General features: G+C 35.6%; 3 protein-coding genes across 3 annotated transcripts; 2 read left to right on the top strand and 1 right to left on the bottom strand.

Annotated features, from left to right (window-relative positions):
* The first annotated feature begins 3,683 nt into the window (after positions 1 to 3,683).
* Positions 3,684 to 4,444, top strand: LOC106306867 (MATE efflux family protein 7-like). Its single transcript, XM_013743640.1, has 3 exons — positions 3,684 to 3,834; positions 3,898 to 4,103; positions 4,269 to 4,444. Exons 1-3 carry the CDS (start codon positions 3,690 to 3,692, stop codon positions 4,326 to 4,328), a joined length of 411 nt encoding a protein of 136 aa, XP_013599094.1. The 5' UTR covers positions 3,684 to 3,689; the 3' UTR covers positions 4,329 to 4,444.
* Positions 4,445 to 6,837: 2,393 nt separating this feature from the next.
* LOC106301611 (3-ketoacyl-CoA synthase 7) lies at positions 6,838 to 8,563 on the bottom strand. Its single transcript, XM_013738057.1, has one exon. The coding sequence runs from the start codon at positions 8,502 to 8,504 to the stop codon at positions 7,155 to 7,157; it is 1,350 nt and encodes a 449-aa protein (XP_013593511.1). The 5' UTR covers positions 8,505 to 8,563; the 3' UTR covers positions 6,838 to 7,154.
* Positions 8,564 to 8,917: 354 nt separating this feature from the next.
* Positions 8,918 to 10,026, top strand: LOC106301612 (probable 3-hydroxyisobutyrate dehydrogenase-like 2, mitochondrial). The gene has a single exon (XM_013738059.1). The coding sequence runs from the start codon at positions 8,968 to 8,970 to the stop codon at positions 9,883 to 9,885; it is 918 nt and encodes a 305-aa protein (XP_013593513.1). The 5' UTR covers positions 8,918 to 8,967; the 3' UTR covers positions 9,886 to 10,026.
* The last annotated feature ends 1,278 nt before the right edge of the window (positions 10,027 to 11,304 follow it).

Genomic DNA, 11,304 nt, shown 5'->3' with positions numbered 1-11,304 from the left:
AGGTAGATGCTTCTTGGATAAATGATATGGAGGCAACAAGGCTCGGGTTTGTGATACTTGACGATGAACTTCCCATCTTGTTTGGGTCTAGAGGTGATATCAGCTCGGCCTCACCTCTCTATGCGGAAGCGGAAGGAATAATTTGGGCAGTGCAGGAGTTAATAAAAATTGGGAGAAGCGAGATACAACTCCTTTCAGACTGCGAACAACTTGTGAAGCTCATCCACACAGACATGGAATGGCCAGCACTAGCGCCGGAGCTGGACGAAATCAAAGCATTATCCAATGAATTTTCAAGCTTCTCTATAGCTACTATTCCAAGAACTCTAAATGCACAGGCGGGTTCCCTCGCCAAAAGTGGCCAATCACGCAAGGTAAGCCCCCTCGTTAGTGTCTCAGCGCCCACATGGCTAGCCCATGGAGCTAGTCTAACGGCAGCAGAGTAGCTTTAGTTTTTCTTTATTCAATGCCAAAAAAAAATATATATAATATCGAAAGTTAAACCCGAAGATATCCGAAATTGTTGCTATAACATAATTCTTTCCTAAACCCGAAAATGTTATGTCATTTGTCAATATATTTTATGTTTGGTTTATTTGAAGTTCAGTTTCATTTTTAGACATTTGTCTTGGTTTGGAAATAAATATAAGTTCGGATGAAAACACTTAAAGATATGTCAATATTGTATGTATTTTAAAAGATTACTAGATTTTGATCCGCGCTTTTATTTTCGGTTTAATTATATTTTGTTATTTTTTGTTTGGCTCTAGTTCAATTTTTGGTTTTTTGTTTTTTCAATCCAAAATATAGGAACCGTTATGCTATTTATGAATTTGGATTTGATTTCAGTTTGACTATTTTGGTTAGGGCTGGACAAAAAAACTCGAATTTGAATAATACAATCGAATCCGATCGAAATATTAGTACCAAAACAAAATTAGTTAAATATCCGAATGAGTTAAAAAAAATTTGTATCTAGAGAATCGAAAACGAACTCGATTCATACTGAAGTATTTCGGGTACCTGAATGTATCCAAAATAGATTTATATACTTAAATATATTGATAATTTTTAGATTTAATATAGTAAGAAGTATCCAAAATATATATGATATTTTGAAATTTTCCAAAATTAAATAGCTAAAATAGCTAAACAATACTCAAAACACCAAAAATATTTGAAATATCTATTGATATCCTATTCAAATATTCATACCAAACCAATTTAAATGTTAAGTTTAGGTATTTTAGCATAGATTATTCAAACTTATATGTAATATATATATATTTTTTTTTATTTTGAAAATTTAAAAGTATATATGAATTTTAATTTTTAAAAATAATTTAAATGAGTTATTTGAATTCACAAACCCAAAACTGAACCCAGCCCAAAATTTATAAATATCCTAATAAAATTGAAATCTTTAACCCCGTAAAACCCAATACCCAAATAGATCCGAATTAAATTCGAATGGATACCCAAACATCCACCTCTAATGTCTTGGCTTGGTCTAATAACAATGAAAAGATATCTATAGAATAATAAAAAGATTTAGTTAGTTAATGTATATAGCATCTTAACAAATCGGATATAGCAATAACGTGTATCTCGAATTAAATTTTTTGGCCATAACAATTTCCCTTTTTATTTATTTATTTTATTAAAAAAAAAATCCAGTGGCATGATATTGTAATTATAGGGAAATATATAAGGCATAATCCTAATTGAGATTTTGCTTTAATAGTATAGATGTATCTGTATCTCCTATATATTAATGGAGAAACATTTAAAAAGTTATAAAATGTAGTTTGTATTAATTAAAAAAATGTCTTGATGAGTTGTCACGCAATTGGAATGCTAATTTTGCTTATGTGGCGGCTTGAATCAATTGAAAATTTTGTTAATCCAAAAATTAAATTGCTAAGAAATGTTATATTATATAGTATGTTTATTATGGACTATTCATTTATCAAATTGAAATTATTATATATCATTTCCTTAAATAAAACCTATGAAATTACCTAATGTGATTAAAATATATACGACAATTAATGATATTAAATAATAAAGATTTGCCAATAATCTGTATACTTTCTATCATTTTTCTTTAATTATTTATTACTAAAATAAATTACACAATTACATTAATCATATAATAAAAATCTAATTTTTTTTTGTATATGTTGTATTTTGAATTTTTCAAAACGAGTATAAATTACAAAAACGGTTAAATATCTCACATAAACTTTTGTGATCAAAGTTTAAATTTTTTTCTATAATAAGATACAATGATTATAAAATCATATGAATAAATAATTTTATTTTAATAGGTGTTTATGTTAATATATATATACATATATATATATATTTATTTCATAGCATTTAAATTAAACTATACATCATATGAAAATACATACTTATATTTTGATATTTGCATTAAACATATATTGAACAGTTAATATTTTAATTTTGAAATTTTTATTATTTTTTTAATGATTATAAATTATTGAAACCACTAAACATTCCACATTTTAAAAAAAATCATTGGTGTAAAATTTTGTTACATAAATATGCATATAATCATTAAATCATATGAGTAGAAACCTCATTTAATTAATATCCATATTAAAAGTAGACTGTATATTTATGTTAATATCATTTAAATTTAGTTATATATCATAAATGATAGATAAAATTGATTGTTTTGATTTATTTACCCTAAAATGATGAATAAAAAAGAGCGGTCGTTTGATTTATATGTGCACGCCAATTTATTACATAATAGTAACTGATTTCTTAATTATTTAATATATAAATATTATTTTATTATTTTATAATATGAAAAAAACATAAAATAATTAATAAATATAAAATATTTATTCTGCACAAGGCACGGATCTTAACCTAAGTTTGTATCTCTTTAATAATTTTAAAAATCTCATGCTAAATTATGATATAAAACATATTTGGCATAGTTTCATTGTTACCAAATAGTAGGTCTGAGATTTTTCGACCTAAACGTTAGGTTCTTATGCGATAAGTGATTTTTTAACCTAAAATATTTTTAAAAATGAGATCAGATCATTCGTAAACAAATTATGTAATTAACAAAAAAAGGTTTTAAGAAAATGTTTAAGAGCCAAAAAATTGATCGATCAAGAATATTAAATTCAAGAATAATATTAAGGAATCCTAAACTGAAGACGTTAACTTCGTTGCTTGTCGACATAACTTCGCTGCATCACTATGTGAGACGCTGCTGTATTTTGAAGAGGTATAGAGTCATAACACGGCACTCCGCCAACTTCCACAAATATAAATAACTACTATACTATACAAAGTAGGGAGACTTTATTGATATTCACAACAAATCTCGAAGTCTCCGGAGAAACAGCAGAGAAGTCAGGAAAATGGACACGGCGGAGAAGGGTCTGCTCACCGTTGGAGAAGAAGAATAAGTCAACAAGAGAGATGGGTTTTTCACGGAGATGAGGAGGCTCAGTTACATAGCAGGTCCTATGGTTGCAGTGAAAATGAGAGATATCTAAAAACCATCTGATCACATTTGTTTCTATGTTTTTTTTGGTTGCTTGCAGTACAAGAGTTGCAAACGAACTAGGAGCCGGGAAACCGAAAAGAGCTAGAATTGCGGTTTCACAGTGATGGTTATGGCAGGAGTAGAATCACTAATGGTGAGTGCAATAGTCTTTGCTGCAAGAAACGAATATGGCTACCTATTCAGCTCTGAAACCGAAGTTGTGGATTATGTAAGAACAATGGCACCTCTGGTTTCTTTATCAGTCATATTTGATGCTCTTCACGCAGTTCTTTCAGGTTAGAATCTGTTCCTATAATGTTATTAACTAATCTAGCGACTAACTTAATTAAATGAAACAGGTGTGGCTAGAGGATCAGGGAGGCAAGATATTGGTGCATATGTAAACCTAGCTGCATACTACCTCTTTGGAATACCAACTGCTGTCGTATTAGGATTTAGGTTTAACATGAGAGGAAGAGGACTCTGGATTGGTATTACAGTTGGGTCTTGTGTACAAGCTGTTCTTCTCAGTCTTATTGTCATTTTCACCAACTGGAAACAACAGGTTAGTAATTTACTAGTAGTAAATCACTGCAAGTGTTACGTCTTTTGATATGTTGCTTTCATACATTTAATGATTGTGAAAGCACAACCATGATAAGTCAATGTACGAGAGTTGAGTGAAAGTGATGTATATTTAATATTCCTATGAAACATGTGGGAATTGTAGGCAAGGAAGGCACGAGAAAGAGTGATGGGTGATGAGTTTGAAGACGACGAACATGACTGATCATCAGTTAAAATCAAAAGAGTTATTCGATCATTTTGTCATTTAATGTTGTGTTTTATTTCAGAATATAGTAATGTGAAGGATTAGAAAGTGCACACATATGCACGTTCACATGAGTTATGGCATCTACTTTCTTTCCCATACACATTGACATATAATGTTCTTTTTCCTATCGAAGGTTTTTCTTTGTCATTAGCTACGTTGCACGGAAGCTTCATCGGACGTCCGCTTCCCGCTTCGGAACCGGAATCGGAATCGGAACCTTGTGGAAGCTTGCGGAATCTCGCTTCCAAAACGTTTCTAAAATATTCTCTTTAAAAACCTGTTGGAAGCTTACGATTCCGTTTTGGAATCATGCTTCCGTTTTAAAAAAAAATGCAATGTATATCAATAAAATATAAAACCATAGTTTTAATCTAGGAAAAATGAAAGCTAGCTACATCAAGTATTGGCCATCACATGGCTAACCATGCCAACTATATTAATGCATGTTTAACTACACGAACTATATGTTACGCATGACCACATCCCCCAAGTTAATGACGTTATGTAATCAACATCATTAAGTTAAATAGAGTAACCGGCGATGGACACGTGGATGTCGGAAACTAAACGCTGTTAATTATCCCGTTAAGACAGATTGTAACCCGACCCGTCTACCCAATATTTCTATAATTCTAATCCGGCCCAAACATAAATAACCCACCCGACCCGATCTGTTTCTTCAACTCTTCCTCTTCTTTTCTCACGAAACCAGACATATGAGAAATTAGGGTTTGGATGCAAATCACTGAGAAAAACTAAGGTTGTGAAATCTTGTGTGGTTACTAAACAAATCAAGGAAGAAGAATAAAGAGAATTCTCGTTGAGATGAGGTAATTGCTTCATATCAAAACTTTATAGTTTCAATTGGTTGTTAATGTCTCAGTTTTTAAGGATTGTGGTGTCGGGTTGTTGTCTGAGTTTTTAAGGATAATAGGGGTTTTGTATGTTAGTTTATTGTGTTTATGCTTGTTTATTGTCAAGTTGTGGTCCTCATGTGGTCTTCTTGTCGGCTTTATGTTTTATATGTATATTAATGGTGCTTTTTTTGGACTTTTAAACACAGTGACGAGGATTTGGTGATGAAAGTAAAATGTTATCACTCTGGAAAATTTGAAAAGAAAGAAGCGATTGTAGATTACGTAGATGGAGAGGTCACAATGTTTGAGGTGGATTATAATTGTGTCTTCACATCCTTGGTGTCAAAGTTGACTGAGAGAAATATCGTTACTGGGAAAGTATGGTTCAAGCTCCCATATGAAAATATTGAAGATAGAAAGCCGTTGTGGGAAAATGTGGAGAAAAACAAGAAGAAACTGGAAACAGCAGGTCGATGGTATAAGGAGGTCGACATATATATTGAAAAGTATGGTATTGAAGAGGCTAGAGAAAATAGTGTACATGAAGAGATGGCCATTGAACCGATTCATGAAGGTGGTGAGCATGGGAGTGATGATGAAGTTGAAGATCCAACATATGGGGTCGAAGCTTCAGATGATGATAGTGTAGATTTTGAGGCAGGTTGGTCTGAAAATTCAGAGTCTGATGATGAGGTTGAGGTAGTTGAGGAGGAGATAGATATTTTAGAAGATGTGGATTATGAAGAACAAATTCCAGATGAAGATGAGGTTTACCCTGCCACTGATGACTCATCTGGTGATGAAGAAGAACAAGCTGAGAGGCTGGTTAAAAGAAATGTGCTTGATGGTGTTTTCAGTCTGAGGCAGCTATTCAGTACTGGAGAGGAGTTTAAGGAGAATGCATTAGCATAAATAGACTCTGATTCCGACTCTGATATCCTATCAAAATATCAAAAGTTAATAATCGTTAATCAAACAATATTAGTTATTAATAAATATTCAAAAAAGATCTTGTGGAGCTAGTTTGAAATTGAATAAAATCCTAACGAAAGACATAAAGTAAAGGGTTGGGCAGAATTCCAAACCCGATCATATATAATACTCGATATATGTAATATCGAAAGTTAATCCGAACATATCTGAAATTGTTGCTATAAACATAATTATTTCCTAATCCCAAACATGTTCTGTCTTTTGTTAATTATATATTTTATGTTTTGTTTATTTGAAGTTCAGTTTCATTTTTAGATATTTGTGTTCGTTTGGATACACATATAAGAATGTATGAAAAAACTTAAAGATGTATCAATATTTTATGTATTTTTAAAGATCATGTATCTGTATATTCAGTTATATCCAAAATACTTGAATCCAAAGCTTACCAGACGGAACCCGACCAAAATATGAAAATACTTGCAGAAGTAGTAAATTCTTAAACTAAATTACCTAAAAATCCGAACTATCCGAACCGAATCCAAACATATATTCCAATGTCTAAACCTACTAAAATTAAACCACCGGAATTTTTTCAGGGTTCTCACGCTTCTTAAATTTCAGTATTTCAGGCATTGCCTGACTTTTGTGTGTTCTTCAGTAACAGTTATACGGAATAAAATGGTTGCATGTGCATACTAAATGAAAAAAGGTGCATACTAAATCTTGTTAACTGGTAAGACTAAATCCTATTTCAGAATGCAATAACGATAAACTTCTGAGAGGAGTGATCCAAAAGAAACTGCTCAAGAATCTAAGAATGTGGAAAGTTTTTTTTCCTACAATGCATGAAGATGCCCAAGACTTTTGGATAAACTTGAGTGAATGTTAAGAACAGCTGTAGAAACACTCCTTCAGCAAGCTAGAGTAAATGTGAAGGATTGGATAAACTATTCTGTGGAGCAGTACTGAATCAATGTCAAGAAAGGAGCTATGTTTCCAAGGCACTTGAACCATCTCCAGAGACTGGATACAAGTGTATTCGATCAGACCATGCATTCCGGTCTTTTGAACCAATCTCGGAGATGCATTTCCAGACAGCAGTGTTAGCCTTAAAGCCACTTCCAAACCCAATCTGCCATACTCTATCTCCCTTTTTCATTCTACCTTTCGCCTCCAGGTATTGCAACTCATACCACAGCGAAGACGAAGATGTGTTCCCATACCGATGCAATGTTGACCTTGACGCTTCTACATCTTCTTTATCCAGCTTTAGATGCTTCTCCACACCGTCAATTATAGCTCTTCCTCCAGCATGTATACAGAAATGCTCAAAAGCTTTCTTGAAGTTAGGTGTGTATACCTCCTTCTGCATACCCCATTTTCTTTTGATGAATGAGACTATGTATTTGAGCTGCTCTGAGTAAGGTAACACTCGAGGACCTAACTCCACCACGTTGATCTTCAAGGCCTTTGATGCTACCTTCACAAGCTGCTTAGACAAAGCTACTCCCACATTTCCTTCCTCATCAATCTGCTGCATTACACTCTCATATGATTCATTGTCTGATCCGACGTGAGTTCTTGTAAGATGCTGGAGTTTATACTTCGCCTTGTGCTTGTCTTGCTCCCTGTTGGAGAGAAGAATCGCTGCCCCACCCATTCTGAAGATGGTGTTAGCAATGAGCATTGACTTACACTTGCCTCTATAACCATTTGGACTCACAGCTTCCATACTCAACACCAACCCCACAGAATCACCATGAATCTTCAGAAGATCTTTTACAAGGTTTATCGAAAGAAGCCCCGCGCTGCACCCCATTCCACTCAAGCTGAAGCTCTTGATGTCACTCCTCATGCCAAAACGGTTTATAATAATGGAAGTTATAGACGGAGAAGGACAAAAGAGACTACAGTTAGAGACAAGGATGTCAATACTCTTGGGATCTATCTTGTGCTTCAAGAAAAGGTCTTCAACAACAGCTAAGAGGATGTCATGAGTTTCATCTCTAGCTGCTGATAGAGAAGAGTTTGGTGGAACCTCATGAACCGTCACGGGAACACTCGCGCCATCTCCAATTCCTGACCGCTCTAGAATCTTTTGCTGGAGATCAAGGCTTTCTTTATCAAACACCCCGGATATGGTAAGATGCTCGATGAAATTGGAGACTGTAGCTCGCAAGAAGTCTGGAGGTTGGTAACATGAGAAGTCAATGAGGTATATGCATCTTGGTCTGAAGATATAGTAAATAAAGACGGCTATGACGACACAGGCTGATGCTACGTGGAAGAAGCTCATAAAGGTTTGGGAGAGGTTGATGAAAGGAGAAGACGTGTCCATGTTGATGGATCGAAGCTGAGAAAAGAGAGAAAGAAGATGGTGAAACACATGGACTTTAAGTTTTGTGTGGGTTATAGTGTTTAGCGTAAAGGTTGTTGCATCACAGGGTAAGCATGTGAAGGGGGACGAAGTTCAGTTCTCGTGACCTATCATTTGCATGATTTCAAGGGAAGTGAACATTAACGTGTCTGAAGAGTAGACAAGACAAGACAGTCCCTATCAGTCTTAAGACAAGACAGTCCCTATCAGTCTTAAGACAAGACAGTGTCTATCTCTGTAAAGACAGCAGATTAATAGTTAAATTATTATGTAATAAATAGTTAAAATCCGGAAAAACAAACAAAAAAAATTATTAATAAATAAATTATTATTGTTGTAAAGAACACAAAAAAAAATAAAAAAAAATTATTTATTTAATTATCCTCGCATCGTCGTCTCTCAGAGATTCTTCAATTATTCTCAAATGGAAACTCCATACCCGAAGCTCATCACTCCCTCGACGACTCGAATCGGATGGATCGGCATCGGAATCATGGGATCAGCCATGGTCTCTCACACCCTCGCTGCAGGCTACTCCGTCACCGTCTACGCTCGCGACCTCCGAAAGTCAAAGGATCTCCAAACCAAAGGCGCTCGCACCGCAAACACCCCGAGAGGGCTGGCTGAGATGAGCGACGTCGTTTTCACCATAGTCGGAAACGCTAACGACGTCCGATCACTCCTCCTCGGTCCCGACGGCGTGCTCCCCGGCCTCAAACCGGGAGGAGTAACCGTGGACATGACTTCCAGCCAGCCAGAGCTCGCGCGTGAGATACACGCGGAAGCGAGGAGGAGATACTGCTGGGCGGTTGACGCGCCGGTGTCTGGTGGCGACGCGGGGGCTCGGGAGGGGACGTTAGCGATATTCGCGGGAGGAGATTCGGAGATCGTGGAGTTGTTGTGTCCTGTGATGAAGAATATGGGAACGGTTAAGTATATGGGAGGAGCGGGGAGTGGGCAGAGCTGCAAGATCGGGAACCAGATCTGCGCTGGAAGCAACTTGGTGGGGCTCGCGGAAGGGATGGTGTTCGCGGAGAAGGCGGGTTTGGATCCGAAGAAATGGCTTGACGCGGTGAAGGACGGTGCGGCGGGGTCGGCGGTTATGAGGCTGTTCGGGGAGATGATGGCGGAGAGGGATTATAAGGCGACGGCGTTTGCGGAGTATATTGTGAAAGATTTGGGGATGGCGGCGGATGAGGAGGAGGGAGTTGGTGACGTGGCGGCGATGCCTGGGACTGCTTTGAGTAAGCAGTTGTTCTCTGGGATGGTGGCGAATGGAGATGGTAAGTTGGGGATTCAAGGGGTGGTTTCTGTTATCAGGAGACTTAACGGTATGTCCTGATGATAGCAGTTGTTCTGTTATCATGCGACTTGTCTTCGGTTTGGTGTGTGTGTGTGTAGTGAAGTTGATCATAATAACACATGTATCAAAAGTAAGAGATGGATCTTTACATTACTAACATAACAGAACGAGTTTCTTCCACTGCTACGTTGGAGATAGAATCCAGGGGCTAAGTGAATCTAGAGTAAGAATATCTTCATGTGTTAAAAAAGAAAGTAAACTAAAGAACATATCAGCTAAACAGTGAGCACTAACCTGCAGCACAGAGACAATATGTGGAATATGTATACATTGGGGGTAACGTGATAGCCACCAAATGGAATGAAAATGCAGGGAACAAATATGGACGAAGATCATTGACAATTACAACAGCCTCATGAGATAAGTTACCATCTCTAGGTTGTTATGCATTCAGATTGACTGACTACTTGCCTCCAATAGAGAATGCTAACAAGGCCAGTGAGAAGCGGAGGGAGAATGGAGTATGTACCCTTGTGCTCATCAATCCTCTCGATTACAAATATAGCCATGATGGACTCAAGGCAACAATCTTCTACTTGAAAACCAGTGACCAGAAAAGAAGACGAGCAGGAAATTACAAGAGAAGAAACAGGATGAATTTAAAAAAATTCAAATATATATCTATCAATACTAGGGGTGCGTTCGGGTTCGGGTCGGGTATTTTGAATTTTCGGGTATTTCGATATAGAGGTGTAGAACCCGTTCGAATATTTTTGAACTTCGGGTCGGGTTTGAGTATTTTTAGTTCGGATTCGGTTATTTCGGATCGGGTTTGGATATTTAGATTTTGAAAAAAATATATTAAATTTTTCATTTCTCAAATTTCTTGTATTTAAAAATATAACTTTCACTTAACTAATTTTTTTTAATTTTAATAGATTGAATTGTTAATAGATTTAAACATAACATTTTTAAACTAAAAAACATTAATTTGGTTATTGTTTTAAATTTCGGATGTAACTTTTTGTTAATTTTTGAAATAAAAAGTTTGACATACATTTTAAGTGAGTAGCAAATCATTTTTTCCGTAATTGTATGTATATCATACGAACTTAAAGTATGTGTAGTATCAATATAAATATTTTATATAAAATAGAAGATGTAAACTAGAAATATAAGGTTAATTATACATATGTTCGGTTATCTTCGGATATCCAATCTCTCCTAATTCAATACCCGTTCGGATATTTTGCTATTTCAGTTCGGATTTCGGTTCGGGTTTTTCAGATCGGGTTCGGGTGCGGCTTCGGATATCGGGTAAAGTACCCACCCCTAATCAATACTATTAAAAGTGAAGAAGTACCTAAAAATCTACTTTAAGAAGTTGTTTGGCCTATTAGTATGTTAATATTTAGTCCTGCAGTACATCACACTACTCACGTATTAATTCAAAATATA

This window comes from Brassica oleracea, chromosome C7 (assembly GCF_000695525.1).
Source record: "Brassica oleracea var. oleracea cultivar TO1000 chromosome C7, BOL, whole genome shotgun sequence".
NCBI classification, from domain to species: domain Eukaryota; kingdom Viridiplantae; phylum Streptophyta; class Magnoliopsida; order Brassicales; family Brassicaceae; genus Brassica; species Brassica oleracea.
Note: the sequence above shows the minus strand (reverse complement) of the source record. Positions and strands in the feature narration are given on the sequence as shown.